Source organism: Hemitrygon akajei, chromosome 19, assembly GCF_048418815.1.
Source record: "Hemitrygon akajei chromosome 19, sHemAka1.3, whole genome shotgun sequence".
Lineage (NCBI taxonomy): Eukaryota > Metazoa > Chordata > Chondrichthyes > Myliobatiformes > Dasyatidae > Hemitrygon > Hemitrygon akajei.
In genome coordinates this window covers 45,733,386-45,749,548 of record NC_133142.1, presented here as the reverse complement: position 1 = coordinate 45,749,548, position 16,163 = coordinate 45,733,386, and the positions used below count along the sequence as shown (strand labels likewise).

General features: G+C 38.9%; 1 protein-coding gene across 5 annotated transcripts in view; it reads right to left on the bottom strand.

Moving 5' to 3' along the window:
* The window catches only part of LOC140741904 (metabotropic glutamate receptor 7-like), a 763,442-nt gene that overhangs the window by 333,098 nt on the left and 414,181 nt on the right, over positions 1 to 16,163 (bottom strand). For all 5 annotated transcript variants that reach the window (XM_073072446.1, XM_073072445.1, XM_073072444.1 and 2 more), the window contains exon 5: positions 9,238 to 9,375. In XM_073072446.1, the coding sequence (XP_072928547.1) occupies positions 9,238 to 9,375 (138 nt within the window). The remainder of the gene's footprint in view (positions 1 to 9,237; positions 9,376 to 16,163) is intronic.

The following is a 16,163-nucleotide window of genomic DNA, read 5'->3' as shown; positions in this document are numbered from 1 at the left end:
CAGTTAGAATGCTCTCCACGGGACATCTGTAGAAATTTGCAAGCTTCACTTCTTAGTGAATATTATTTCAGTGAATATATGAAATACTTATTTAAAAGATATGGAAGTAGGTAAGCAATGACGGGCATTTAAAAATGCCTTAACCAGTTCACCCCCCGTATGTATTTAATTGTCTTTATCTCCCAATTTCATATTTCTTGTGGTGGGAAGAGACAAAGTTATTAGTTTTGAAATAATTAGGTATGTTTCAGCTGTCATTGTGATTTCCATCTCTGACACCATCATGGGTTGGGGCTTTGTCATTACTTGGATAACTTTGGCCATTTCAGTGTGGGCCGGCTAAACTGTACACATAGAACAGTACAGCACAGGAACAGGACCTCTGGCCCACAGTCTTCACATGTTCTTATCCTCTACATGTTGGTCTTTATTCGTACTTATTTCAGGAAGAGTATTGCCCTACATTATTCATATTTCAATTGCATTTATTGAACTCGTCCTCAAGACTACTTTTGCATATTTGATTTGTCCAATCAACATGAAAATAAATGTCATCCACATGTTTTGCATTATGTTTATTGTAACCTGCTGCTATTTCTTACGGGCAATTAGGGAGTCAAATGATTAGACGCCCTTCAGACAACTCCCATCATTGTTTGCTGTTTCAAGTTAATTTTCATGCTTTCTCACACTAATTCTATCTTATGTTTTTTTCTGAGCCTAGATTCCTTCTCATCACTGCACTGATATTCTTAACTACCCTTCTGCATGGCTTCCCCTCCTGATTTAATCTATCACCTTGTGTTTCTCTCTGTCCTCCCTCCACCTCTTAAATCTACTCCTCATCTTTTTCTCCAGTCCTGCCGAAGTGTCTTGGCCCAAAACATCCATTCTACTTTTTTCCATAGATACTGCCTGGCTTGCCGAGGTCCTTCTGCATTTTGTGTGTGTTGTCCCAATGAGTGGCTAGTATTCCAACCCTCAACAGACAGAAACTCTACCAACTGCGGAAGTACACTATGTTAATTTCACTGCTAAATGTTGAAACCCATGTTTGACCCTTTGCAAACTTTTCGTTCAAATCTTGATTTAATTTTTTTTTAAATTTAATTTATTTTTTGCTCAGCATAACAAAACTTTCAATTTCCAGATACATTTTCATTTCTTCTCCTCACAGATATCAGCTATCAGAACACTTCCATCAAAATATAGACATCACCACAACATCCTATACAAAGCCCTTATTAGTATAGCAGACAGGTTTATATCTAAATACTGCAGAAAAGGTTGCCATGTTTTATGAAAACTATTTGTTTTTGAGTGTACCATACATGTCAAAATGTCCAAAGGAATATATTGTATGATTAATTTATGCCAACCAAAAAGTCCAGGGGCCTTATCGGATATCCAACAAAGTAAAATGTTCTTCCTCACACAAAAAGTCAGGATGTTAAAAATCCTGATTCTGATGTGCATTAATAAGACGACTGCTGGGTAAGCCTAAGAGAAAAGACATTGGGTCCAGTTCAAGCTCCATCTTCGTTGCATTATCACAGATGTCTTCCCATGTTTCAGCTGTAATTTCTACTCCCAGCTCTTCCTCCCAGACCCTTCCCAGCTGCTCAGCCTCTCCACAAGAACATTCCCTCAGGATGCTGTAAAAAGTACTAATGGAGACTTCACCCTTAGAACCAAACACCCTCTTTTCTATGCAGAAAGAAACAAAAAAGATTCTTGTCGTCTATGTTAAATTTCTGTACTATTTGACTAAAAGACATTATCGTTCCTTCATCAAACCAATCCCCTAGATAGAAAGTACCCTTAGAAATACAAAGTTTAAATCCAGAATCAATTATGCCAGGCTGAAAATCTGGGCTGCCGGTTATCAGAGTGAAGGGTGATATTTTTGCTGTATTGCCCTCAATTTGTCGCACTGCCCTTCAAGCCCTGAATGTATTAACTGCTATTGGATTGTGACAATATTCCTTAACTAGTTTCATCTTATTGAGGAAAATCAAATTAATTAGAGGGCATTTTGCTTGTGAAACGTCAACGGCTAGCCAAATTGAGAAGGGGTCCCTGCAAACCCATCAACCACATAAGATAAAAAGGAACTTAATTGATATTTGTTGATGCCTGGAAAATCCAGACCTCCTAGACTACTGGGAAGCTGTAACTTAAGACATTTTAATACAGGGTCTTTTTTTTGTTCCAGATGAAAGAAACAAATCAGCCATTTATTTTTTAAGTATTTGTTGGGTAAAAATGACTGGAATCATTCGTATTGGGTAGAGCAGACGAGGAAGAATGTTCATTTTGAGCAAGGATATTCGGCCAAGCCAAGAGTGCTCCACCGCTCAAGATCCTGTTTGATTTTGTCAAGTAACTGTGTAAAGTTAGCTATGAACAATTGATCAAATGTAGGTGTGATAAAGATGCCCAAGTAAACAAAACCTGTCTGCGACCATTTAAAGGGGAAAACACGCTGAGTGTCAGGTACCTGCTGCAGGTTCCCCAGAGGCACAGCCTCTCATTTAGTAAAGTTGATTTTATAACCCGAAAAGGCGCTAAATGAATTGATGCATTGTATGAGGTCGTGCACTGATATAGCAGGGTTTGATAAGAAAATTAGAACATCATCTGCATACAATGTAATTTTACGTGACTTTAGTCCTATGTCCGGAGCAGATATTTTGGGGTCTCGCCGAATAGCCTCAGCCAATGGCTCCATCGCTAGTGTGAAAAGTAGTGGTGATAAAGGGTAGCCCTGCCGGCTGCCCCTCAGAATACTAAAATTAACCAACCTAATACCATTAGTGAGAATCACAACCAAAGGGTCGTTATAAAGAACCTTCACCCACTTAATAAAATTATTGCCCAAACCAAATCATTCTAAAGTGAAAAAAAGATACGGCCATTCGACACGATCAAAGGCCTTTTCTGCATCTAAGGAAACAACCAAGCTGTCCACTGCCTGTTGCTGACATGCCTGAATGCCTGAATTACATTAAGTAATCTTCCGATATTGTTAGATGATCTACGGCAGGGGTCACCAACCTTCTTTGCACCGCGGACCGGATTAATATTGACAATATTCTTGTGGACCGGCCGCCGGTGGGGGGGTGGGGGGGGGAGTGTTAATCACGACTGGAATATAGATGATAAGTCAACTATAAGTCACTTATAAGTGGCTAATACACTCAATTTAGTTTTTAAAAGGGTTTATATTAAATTAATTATATTAATTGTTATATTGATTTATTATTATATTATTGATATTATTATATTAATTATTATTGTGTTGTTATTATTAATTTATTATAATATCAATTCTAAAAGAATTTAATATTAAACACATATTTTCCTCGTATGAACATATAAAATCAATGCAACACACCAATACCGCTGAATCAGTGGGAGCCCTGGGCTTGTTTCCCTGCAACAAGACAATCTCATCGAGGGGTGATGGGAGACAGCAATACTCAAAGGGGGTTTCTTATGTCCAGTCTATTCTGCAATTTAGTTTTCGTTGCATTCATCGCAAAAAACTCCGCTTCGCAGAGATATGATGTTGGAAATGGAAGCAACGTTTTCAGTGCTTTCGTGGCTATCTCAGGATATTCAGCCTTGACTTTGATCCAGAATGCTGGTAGACAAACATACTTTTCAGTCCACCATCATTTGCAAGCTCAAGGAGTTGATCTTCTTCCTGCGCTGACATGGGTGATTCACCGGGGACATTCACAAATGGGTCACGGACCCATTCCTTTGCATGTCTTGGGTCAAGCGAAGATAGGTGATCGCGCACCAGCTGTGAGATGGATGGTGCAGCCTCAGTCTCTCCCAAAATCTCAGCTAATGTTGGGAACATGTCAAATATGCCCCTGCCCACTCGCCATCCCTACAGTTCCAGTTTGGCTTCGAAAGCAGACACTTTATCTGCCAACTTAAAGACAGTTGTCATTCTCCCCTGAAGTGACAAATTGAGTTCATTGAGCAGGTTGAAGATGTCACACAGATAAGTGTGTTTTGCTATCCACTCCTCATCACTGAAGTGTGCTGCCAGTTTTGACTTTTTTACTGAAAGAAATCTCTGTAGCAGCTCTCTTAACTCAAAAACTCTGGCCAGGGCTCTCCCCCTTGATAGCCACCTGACGTCAGTGTGTAAGAGAAGGTGTTTGTGCTCAGCATCCATTTCCTCGCAAAGCTGCTCAAACAGACGTGAGTTAAGGGCTCTTGTTTTGATGTTATTGATAACTTCAACAACGCCACTCAATGTGCTGTTAAGATCAGGTGACATTTTTCGGCTAGCCAGCATTTCCCTGTGTATGACACAGTGTGTAGACTGGCATTCAGGAGCAACCTCTTTGACTTGGGTAGTGAAACCAGACAGCCGTCCAATCATTGCTGCAGCCCCGTCTGTGCATATTCCAACACAGAATGACCAGTCCAGTTTGCCTGACATGTAGTCATTTAAAGACTTGAATAGTTCTGGCCCAGTTGTGTTAGTTGGCAGCTGCAGTGCACACAACCTATCCTCGTCTTGAAATATATATTGCACATAAACCAGCAGTATTGCCTTGTTGTCGACATCGGTAGACTCGTCGACCTGGATAGCCTACCGTGGTGACTCGTTAAGCCGTTCCAACTGCTGTGCTTTGATGTCCTCCGCTATGTCATCGATTCTCCTTTAAACTGTGGTAGCTGAAAGAGAAACCTGTGCCATCTTGTTAGCTGCAGCTTCTCCTAATAGTACACAGCACATGTCCTTGGCAGCAGGCAGAATCAATTCTTCACCAACAGTGTAAGGCTTCTTAGCCTTAGCAATACGGCTAGCCACTAAGTACAATGCTCTCAGAGCAGCAGTATTTGAGGAGGTGGTGGCTCTCAGCACTTGCTTCTGTCCCGCTTGCTCACGTTTTCTCGGCTCAAAAAACTCAACGAGTTTGTCTTTAAGTGCAGGGTGCTTGGACTCAAGGTGCCGAAGCAGTTTTGAGGGCTTCATTGCCTCATTAGACAGCTTGTCTCCACATATCACACACAGGGGGCTTGGAGCGTGAGAGTCACCGGTTGCATTAAAGCCATATTTTATGTACGACTCGTTGTATTTTCTGTTGAAGGGAAGCTTTCTTTTTTTTTTTTGCAGACTCAACCTCAGCTGTCTCTGTGTTATCATCATTGTTAGGTCTTTTATGTCCCCTACCACCTCTTCCAAAGAAACTCTCAAATGACATTTGTGTTTGACTCATCGAGTAGTTGCAGGTTAGTGACCGACTGGTGACCTCGCGTGCATTCAAGTTCAACAGTGGGCGTGTCAGGGAATGAGGGAAGGTGCAGTAACTCATGAAAAGGTAACGGAGCATTGAAGAGGGACTCTTGTTCAGAAGAAATGCCTAGGAGATCTAAATTCCTGAAAAAAGACTCCATCCTAGATTGTCCATCATTACATTACTCAGATTGATACAGTTTAGAATAAAAATTCTTAAACACAACTTTAATCATTTTAGAATTACTAGTGAGGGCCCCTGTCCTATCCCTAATTGAAGCAATAGTCTGAGAGGCACTTTTCTTTCTAGCTAAGTAAGCCAAATACCTACCTTGTTTTTCACCATGTTCAATCGCTGTTTAGCAAATGTCAATTTTCTTTCGGCTGCTTGTGTAAGTAAAGAGTTTAGTGTATAGCGTAGGGCTGTGATAATCTGTAACTTGGCTGCAGAAGGCTTATTAGTATAATCCATTTCAGCTGCCGCAAGCCTTGTTCCACTAGGCGCTGCTGTTCCGCAGCTTGTCTCTTCTTACTAGCAGAGTAGGAGATAATTAATCCGCTTGCATAGGCCTTAACGGTTTCCCAGAGCATCGATGGACTACTAGCTGATTTGGAATTAATAGATAGGAAAGTTTTGAATTCGGAAGTAGTCTATAAATTTATTATCTTTTAGAATAAAAGGATTCAGCCTCCAATGTCTAGATCGTGCTGAATTATCTTTGGGCTTAATATTTAAATATACTGTTACATGGTCAGAAATAGCGATATTTCCAATTCTGTAGGATACAACTAAATCTAGGAGCATTTTGGGGGTTAGAAAAAAGTGATTCTGGTATAACACTTGTGTGGATTAGAAAATATTGTGAAGGTTTTGTCTGAGGGATGTAACAACCTCCAGATATCCACAAGTCCTAGTTCTCCACATAAGCCCATGATTGTTTTGGACTGTGAGGAAGGCAATGGGGGACCACTAGGCACTCTGTCCATCAATGGGTCCATGAGAGAAAAAAAATCCCCACCTACAATAATGTTTTGTATTGAAAAGCTTGTAAGTTTGGAAAAAAGCATCTGTTAGGAATTTGACAGGATGAGCTGGAGGGCAGTGAATATTGAGAATACCATAATCCTCTCCATATATTGAAGCCTTAACAATCACAAATCTCCCATACTTATCTTTAATGCTGTCTAATAACTTAAAAGGTAAGTTCTTCTTAATTAAAATGGCCACCCCTCCCCCTACTCCTGGTGTTAAAGGATGAAAAATAGACTTGATCAAATCCACTCTGTTGCAGTTTTAGATGTTCTTTATCATTTAAATGTGTCTCCTGCAATAAGGCTATATCCACCCTTTCCTTTTTCAGGTTTAGTAGGATTTTCTTTCTCCTTATTGGTGAATGACTCCCCTTAATGTTCCAAGTGCACAATTTTAATATATTACTGGTCATGATCACAACCCTGCAGTTCTTGTCCTTTAACTTAGCACCTAACTCCCTGAACTCACTTTGCAGGACCTTGTCACACCGCTTCCCCATGTTAATGGAACCTACTTGGACCATGACCTCTGGCTGCTCACTCTCCCACTTAAGAGTGCTGTAGACTCATTCAAAGATATCCCTGACCTTGGCACCCAGCATGCAACACAGCACCTGGGAATCTGGTTCTCGTCCAAAGAACTTGCTTTCTGATCCCCTAACCAACAAACCTCCTATCACTACTGCTCCCCTCTACTCCCTTACCCCCTTCACTTCTGAGCCATAGAGCCAGAGACCTGATGGTGATGATGATGATGATATTTTTTCCATGAGTGGGATTATGGAATTTTCTGCCTGAAAAGATGCTAGAGGCAGAAACCCTCATTGCATGTAAAATGTGTTTGTATGTTTAATTTTTTTTAAAAAAATTGTTCTCTAGGGATAAGGCTCAAGTTTTATGGTAGGGTTAAATTGAACAGTGACATGAATATGATGAATCTCTTGACCTGCTACTGTATTGTAAATGCTCTATGATTCTATACAAACAACATTGCTTCCACGTGTTAACCAAACTGATTTAAAAAAGCAAGCTCTGAATTCAAATATCGATTACATCTTCATATATTATCCACGCATTACATCATCAGTGCTTAGAAAAAGGCTTCAGAAATAAGTGCAAGAAAATCCAAACGTAACATTATAGAACTAACTAATCGATGGTTGAGTGAGGAATGTTATCATTATATTGACATTGGATTCCTGTTATCTATCTGTGCTTTAATGGGGCAAATATGGTTTCAGTTTAGCACCAGTATAAGAGAACACACATTCAATAACTCAGATTAGTATTCATTACTAAAATGGATTACATGAACACTCATTCTTCATATCAGCAATAAACCATACACTTACCTTCTGGCTTCCTATATGAGAAAACACATAATCTAATAACTCAATCCAGCATTCATTACCAAACTGGATTATGGGAACCTCATTCTTCATCTCAGAGGTATTCCATATGCTTATCTCCACAAACATAACTCCTTCCTCCCATGTGCTAAATCCTGGTCCCCAGTGAAGTAATGTGAAATTTCATTCATAGTTTGTGATTTCTGAATGGAATCATGGGAATTAAAGAAGCAATTTTGCTTTCTATTCTTGTGTGAACTCTTTGAAGGAACAATCCAATTAATCTTATATCTTTTTACCCAAGCCTTGCAAATTTTGTTCAGGAAGTATAACTTTGTTAACAGAAAGATGTATGCTTTCTATATAAAGCTTTAAATATCCTCATTTACTTCTTCTTGGGGTGAGGGGAGAAGGGAGAAGAATACTAATCAGTGTTGTAATAATATTATTTGTTTCAGTTGCTTTTACAATTTCCACGTCTAAATTTGCTCTGTCTCCCTCATGAATTGAGGGTTTTCCTTTTTTTGGATGACAGCTAATTCAGTGGGGGCCAGCTAATCTGCATATATGTAATGTTCCCAGGCTGCAATGACAATACATGCAGGTGTTCATTCACACTTATTTCAGGAAATAAACACTCCTGCGTTATTCATATTGTGTACTATTTTGTGTGTGTTTCCACCCTGGAAGCCCAGAATATCCAGCTCAGCACAGACAACACCTACAAAATGCTGGAGGAACTCAGCAGATAAGGTAGCATCTATGGAGAGGAATAGAGTTGACGTTTTGACCGGCGATCAGGAATATTATACTATTAATAATATGCTACTAACTCATGTGAACATAACAGTTCTATGATTATTCCATCACGAGAATCCTTTAGCCTTGAGGAGGGAAAATAAACAGGGGTGTTCCTGATCTTGTTGTTAAATGAAGATATCTATTAGAAATAAAATGATAGATTCAGACTGAGTTTCAGTGCCATCCCTGAACAAATGATCTACCCACTTTCTACGCTCAGAAATATAGCCAGTGGAAACAAAACCCCTGGTAAACTAGCACTTCAAGAAAAGAATAAAAGAAAACTAATGAAAAAAATACCTTAAACTATATAGCTTCTGGTATGAAGATCAGCCCGACCCATTAATGTGCACATTGTGATTGTTTTTTATCAAACCCAGAAAGAACACCTGATACCTAATCATTTGAGTCAGCTAAGACAAATGACTACTCTCATGTCAGTTCCAGAATAATGAATTCAGCTATGCAACCAATTTATTACATATCAGTGATAATGATGTACCTATCGTATTAAAAGTCAGAATGAAAAGCACTTTTCCCCTTTTGTTAAAATATGCTAAACTCAAATCTGCAGTATGCTTACATTATTGATATGTGAAATACAAAATGGAATATGTCACCTCATAAAATATGAAAGAATAAAGTCAGTGTGGTGGTTACATTACGCCATACATTCTTTGGTCTGCATAACTTCATCAAATTTCATTACAAAAATTGACTCTAAACTATTGCATTCATGAGTCTCATTTCTGAAAATCGACAGTGAAAACAGAAAGAAAGATCGATAACCTGTACACTTTTTGGCTGTGTCTTTTTTCGATCCAGTTCGTGTCACTTGACAGTCAAAGTTCTCTTCCCAGAACTCTGCAAACCAGACATTTCTTCGATTATTCTCCAAAGTCCGGCTTGTGAAGTAGGTATCAAAACCTGGCAAGGAAAGAGAATACACACTGTTTGCAGCAAATCTAAACAATTGGATAATGAAACATGATCAGTGAGAGAATCATCCAAATATATAGGGTAGAAGGCAGCCAGACAGCCCTTGAATCTGCTGTTATTGAACTTGATCATGGTTGATTTGACTGCAACCTCAATTCCACATTATAGTCTTCTCCCCCGTAACCGGTTATCTCTTTGTTTATCAAGAATCTACTGAAATAAATGTCCAGAGATTCTGCCCTTGAGTGAAGAATGTTCCAAAGACACATCACCCTGAGAGAAATAATAACCTATTTTGACTTCAGCTAAGTCACTGGATAAAATGGTGGATATGAAAGTCTTTATTCATCACAATGAACAGACATTCTCTTGGTGACCCTCTTGATAGAGTTTCTCAAAGTCAAAGCACATCAAGATTTTATACTCTTGAGGATAACTGTAACAGTAGGTGATTGAATCCAATTTCAAAAGCTACAATGACATTGCTTAATTCAATATTTTGTGTCTGATAAATAGTTACTAAGAAGTACATATTCACAGTGGAAGAACATTATACTTGCTAAGACATGTCTGAAGGTTCAAACATATTTACTTGTCAAATTAATTCACACAAATGGTCGAAAAATCTTTTGAGGACTGAAAACCTGGACATCCAAGATTTAGTATTGTGAGGGCTGACTCTCTGAGGACATAAACATCCCAAGTATTGATAGATTAGCTAACATAATCCAATCATCTAACGTTTGGCTGATGCATATGAGAAAATCTCTTAGCAACCAGACTCCCGCTGTTGTCCAGCAGCTGTGCTCCATAAACAGTGATGTTTGTTTGCAAAACTGTCCTTTTAACTTCAAACTGATTACTACTTGTAATTTACAGTAAAAACAGAAAAGTGTTTCTCATTTGAATTGGTCCTGCTGAAGGGTCTTGGCCCAAAATGTCGACTGTACTTTTTTCCATAGATGCTGCAAACAAGAGGACATGATTTGAGAGTTAGGGGCAAAAGTTTAAGGGAAACACGAGGGGGTATTTCTTTACTCAGAAAGTGATAGCTGTGTGGAATGAGCTTCCTGTAGAAGTAGTAGAGGCCAGTTCAGTTGTGTCATTTAAGGTAAAATTGGATAGGTATATGGACAGGAAAGGAGTGGAGGGTTATGGGCCGAGTGCGGGTAGGTGGGACTAGGTGAGATTAAGAGTTCGGCACGGACTAGGAGGGCCGGAATGGCCTGTTTCCGTGCTGTGATTGTTATATGTTATATGGTTATATGCTGTCTGGCCTTTTGAGTTCCTCCAGCATTTTTGTGTGTTACTTGGATTTCCAGCATCTGCAGATTTTCCCTTGTTTGGGATCTTATTTGAATTAATATCTGCTAAATTCACATAAATTCAAACTCCTGAATAATCCCTAACACACTTACCTGTGCCTTAAATGGATAATACCTTATTTCTGAACAAAGTTTTAGTTTCTTCCATAAGAGGGAAGAACCTCTTCCAATCCAATCTGCCAAGGCCCTCAAGATTTTATATATTGAATCAAGTATTTTTTTATATATTGAATCAAGTATTCAGTCACCCTAGTAGATACAGGTCTAAATTGATCTATCTTCACTCCTAAGGCAACCTGCTCATTCCCGGAAAATTCTATTAAACTGTCTCAGAGCTTTACATCCTTTTTTAAGTAAGACCAATGTTGTATACAGTGCTCCTAAAGTCTCACCAATGCCCTATAATACTGAAGTATAACTTCCATACTTTTGTATTCAATTTATCTAGCAAAAATTCTGTTAGCTTTCTCCCTTACTTGCTGTATACCCATAAGTTGTTTTTGTGAATTATGGTTAGTCATATTGCTCTGCATTTCATCTCTCAGCATTTAGATAAAATGGTTTTCATTACTCCTACTGAAATGGATGTTTAAATATCATACTCTATTCACCACATCTCTGCCCACTCACTCAATGTCTTTCTTATATCCTCTTCACAAGTTATTATCCTATCTTTGTCTCATCAGCAAGTTATTATCCTATCTATGTATCTTTTGGTGTCTTCCTCCATTTATATAAACATGTACAAACCAGCCAACCAGAAACAAGACCCAATTATGCTTATTACTTGTCTCCTGTTCCCCAATCTTTTATGTTCTTCAATATCTTTCCTCCTACACTGTGAACTTCCATTTCTCCAAAAACCTTTTATGTTTAACATGAGTAAACAACATAGGAAAAGTGTTGTATATATTCCCGTTCCACAGCACTTCTTCTAGCCATAATAAGTTGACTAAACATGATTTTCCTTTCAGAAACAATGTTGACTTTGCTTAATAAGTTCTAAATTTTTCTAAGTATCCTGGTATGACACCTTTAGTCATTGTTAACTTTTCTCCCATGGCAGGGGAAGAAAAGGAAAAATGAGGAAGAAAGTCAAAATGAGAAAGGGAGGAGGGGAAGAAATGGTGGCAAGAGAAAAATGAAGTAGAAAATATAGAAAGCAAAACAAACATAAATTTTTGTTTTAATTTTGAAGCAAAATTAAATTTTGTAAACTTTAATTTTGTTTTATGACTGCGTGCTGGTGGATGAAACTAGGCAGATTAAAATTTAGTATGGAGTAGATGGGCTGAAAAGCCTATTTCTGTGTCGTGGTGCACTATGAATCTTTGACTCTCTCTTCTGAAGCAGGGGTCAAACAAAACATATACAATGAACATGATAAATTATCTTGAAATTTTTGAGCTATCCCATAACTTTACAAGTAATGTAGAACATATTGCCACAATCATAACAGGAAAGACAAACACCAAGCCAATAATGTTGAATATTTGCCCTGCAATTCTGCATTTAAAGTCTCCTGAAGATTGTGACAACTGTGAGCATGTCCTTGTGTCCGATTCTGTCTCTGTATCTATTAAAAGGGATGTAATGTCCTGCAAGTGGAAATATGGCTGAAAGAGGACCCACAGTAGGTTTAGATGCAGCATTGATGATAGGATGAACAAGAAGAACCCTAACCCAATGTAACATGTAGGCAATATCCAGCAATAAAATTGATGGTTTTTATGTAGTTATACTGTATAATAAACACATAAGAAATAGAAACATGAGCTGACCCTTTGTCCCATTGTGCGTTTCCTTCACTCATCATGATAATGGGTGATCTTTTACTTCAGCACCAGTTTTCTGCACTGAAAACATTTCACAACTCCCTTAAGAATTCATTTATATCTGTCCTGAATATACTCAGCAACTGAGCATGCACAATATGCTTGAGTAGAGAATTCCAGAGATTTTCTAACTACTGCAAGAAGAAATTTCTTCTCATCTCTGTCTTGAATTATTTTGGGACTGTGACATCTGTTTCAGGACACCCTACCCAGTGGAAACAATGTCCATGCAGCTATGTTGCCAGACCCTGTAAGATTTCCATATGTTTCAATAAGATCACCCCCTATTTTGCTAAACTCAAGAGCAGGCTGGCCAAGTAATTTATTCTAATGGCATCCAAGAAACCCAGCATGATAGGAATTAATCATAATTCGAGGTCACCTCTTCTCCTATCACATTGCAGCCTTTTCATTTTCAAATATGCAGCATGAATGAGCTATGTCAAGGTTTCCATAAAGGAATGCATATATTTTCAAAATGTTTTCTTCCCTGAGAACCTATTACTGACAGCTTCACATTTATAACTAGATATTTAAGTTGCATTTGAGCTGGTCACCTAAGTGACTGTATCAAGGAGGGTAATTTATTTTTACTGGTAAAGGGGGGAGGGGGTAAACCATTCTATAATATTTTAAGAACAACAATATTGCCCCAAGTAAATAGCATCATAAGGCCTTTGGACATGAGATATTACATCGCATCAATGCTTTATTAATAGAAGACAAAATGCCTTGGAAAATGAAGACAAATATTGCTTTAAGTATTTAATTTTTTTTGTGATTCCCTTCTGTGGGAATAAACTGCAGTTGAGGCACATGTAATTGGAACATAAGCTGCCTTTAAATGTCTCTTCCAATGACATACTAGGTGATTCGCCTAGCCCCACCTAAAGAAATAGTCCTATTCAACAAAAACATAGTATTTACTTTGGGCAACACAAAATGTTTAGGTAAGTGCTCATCTCATGGGCTTGTTTCAAATGTTTTTATTGTGAAGCAACATCAGCTTAACCACAGCAGACAATGTCCTAGAGTACAATGCTTCCTTTTTCTTTTTCTTTCTTATAACAACATACCACCCCATCTCCTTTCCCCTTCCCAGCCCTTCCCTCCCCTTGCCCCTCCCATATGTGCTGGGTAGGTCCTACCGTAACCCCCCACGCTTGGTTCAGCTGTCGGTCTCTTCTAAACACAACAGTAATGGGTGCCAGGTTTTTCATGTTCCTTGAGTCTGTCCTTGATAACGTATCTTATCCTCTCTAGATGCAGAGTAACCATTAATGCAGCCAGTGATGGAGTTTCCTCCTTCTTCCTGAACATCAGTATGAGTTTCTTTCCATTAAGTATGCCATAGATCAGGAGCTGTTGCTGGGTAGCCTGGAATTTATTTGACCTCACAGAGGTTCCAAAAATTATTAAAATGGAGTCCGGTATTATATGAACCTTTAGTACCTTCAATAGGACCTCAAATATTTGCTTCCAATACTCTTGTATCCTGGGACATAAAGCATAACTATGTAACAAATTTGCCTCTGAGGACTTGCATTTCTCACACATTGGGGACACCTTTGGGAATATTTTATGAATCCTTACTTCTGAGTAATGTAGTCTATGTAGGATTTTAAATTGTATTAAACAATACCTGGCATTGATGGAACAAGAGTTAACATACTCCAAAGCCTCATTCCATAGAACCTCCTCTATCTCTGTACCCAACTCCTTCTTCCACTCTTTTAATATAATCCATTGTTGTATGGCAATTGTTTTGTAAAGCATTATACAAATAGGCGATGATTTGTTCTGTACCTGAACATGATCGTAAATGATTATCTAATTTATCAGGTTCTGCCATCTCAAAACCAGAAAGATGTGATCTTATATAGTGTCTTAGCTGGAGATACCTGAAAAAATGACTCTTTTGCAATCCGAATTTGTCCTGGAGTTATTGAAACAAAGCAAAAATCCCTTGTATGTATAAGTCTTCAACACAGCATATCCCTAATTCTTGGCATACATCAAAGGCCCCATCTATACACAAAGGGATAAAAGAGGGGTTTGCTCTTACAGGTACAAGAAAAGATAGTGCTCTGAGTTTCAGATGCTTCCTCATTTGTCTCCACATCTGTATGGTTCTGTGGATAATGGGATTGCCTCTATGTCAGGCTTTATTTAACCGAATAGGAGACATAATGATTGCCCCTATGGAATATGGTAGGATATCTCATAGGCTTTGGGTGTGTGAACTGGCCACATCTCCTGGCCTTCAATAATTAGATAAAGGACCAACTCTCCAAGCCTTCATGAATTTTGGTAAAGATTGGTGGGGGCATGATTGAGTTGTTGGAAGTGGGAATAACTTCATTCAAAGTAAAAAATGGATTCAGAAACACGAGAAAATCTGCAGGTGCTGGAAATTCAAGCAACACACACAAAATGCAGGTGGAACGCAGCAGACCAGGCAGCATCTATAAGAAGAAGTACAGTCGACGTTTCGGGCCGAGACCCTCCGTCAGGACTAACTGAAAGAAAAGATAGTAAGAGATTTGAAAGTGGGAGGGGAAGATCCAAAATGATAGGAGAAGACAGGAGGGGGAGGGATGAAGCTAAGAGCTGGAAAGTCGATTGGCAAAAGGGATACACAATACACAACTGGAGAAGGGGGAGGATCATGGGACGGGAGGCCTAACTTCAGTTAATGCTCCTCCTCCCCTTCTTACCCCACCCCTTATTTATTTATTATTCTCTCTTCCCCCCCCCCCTTTTTCTCTCTCTGTCCCTCTCATAATCACTCGTTGCCTGTTCTCCATCTTCCTCTGGTGCTCCCCTCTCCTTTTCTTTCTCCCTGGGCCTCCCATCCCATGATCCTTTCCCTTCTCCAGCTCTGTATCCCTTTTGCCAATCAACTTTCCAGATCTTAGCTTTATCCCTCCCCCTTCTGTCTTCTTCTATCATTCTGGATCTCCTCCTCCTCCTCCCACTTTCAAATCTCTTACTATCTATTCTTTTAGTTAGTCCTGACAAAGGGTCTCAGCCCAAAATGTCGACTGTATTTCTTCCTATAGATGCTGCCTGGCCTGCTGTGTTCCACCAGCATTTTCTGTGTGTTGCTTAAATGGATTCAGATATACCTTTCTAAGACTTTAGCTGAAAGGTACCAATAGGATCATTGCAAATAATTCAATAGTCTTGCTTCAGAATTAAAATATTTGCAGGGCTCAACTAGAGGTCAGTGAAGCATGACCTTTGTAACATTGAGCTAGATCAGTATCTCGTTGCAAGGCCATTGTTTGTGAGTTGTCTTTCTTTTTTTGCTTTCAGATTGCCTACATAGATGTGATATATCAAGGCAACATCATCCATGTTCTCACAAGCAGGAATTTGTCCATTTAAATACACTTCAGCTGGTTAGTTTGTTGCTAGATTACACTTTGGTGCAAGCTTTTCTACTTCGATCCAAACACTGTTAATGCTTATTTTGTTTCATATCTGCACCCAAGAATTCAGGCAAAGACCTGTGCTTAAAATACCTCAAAGTTTTCTCAATCAATCCACTCTATAATCAACTGTGCAACTTTTTAAAATTTGTTTTTATTTAGGAGAGAACCACTTCCAAAAA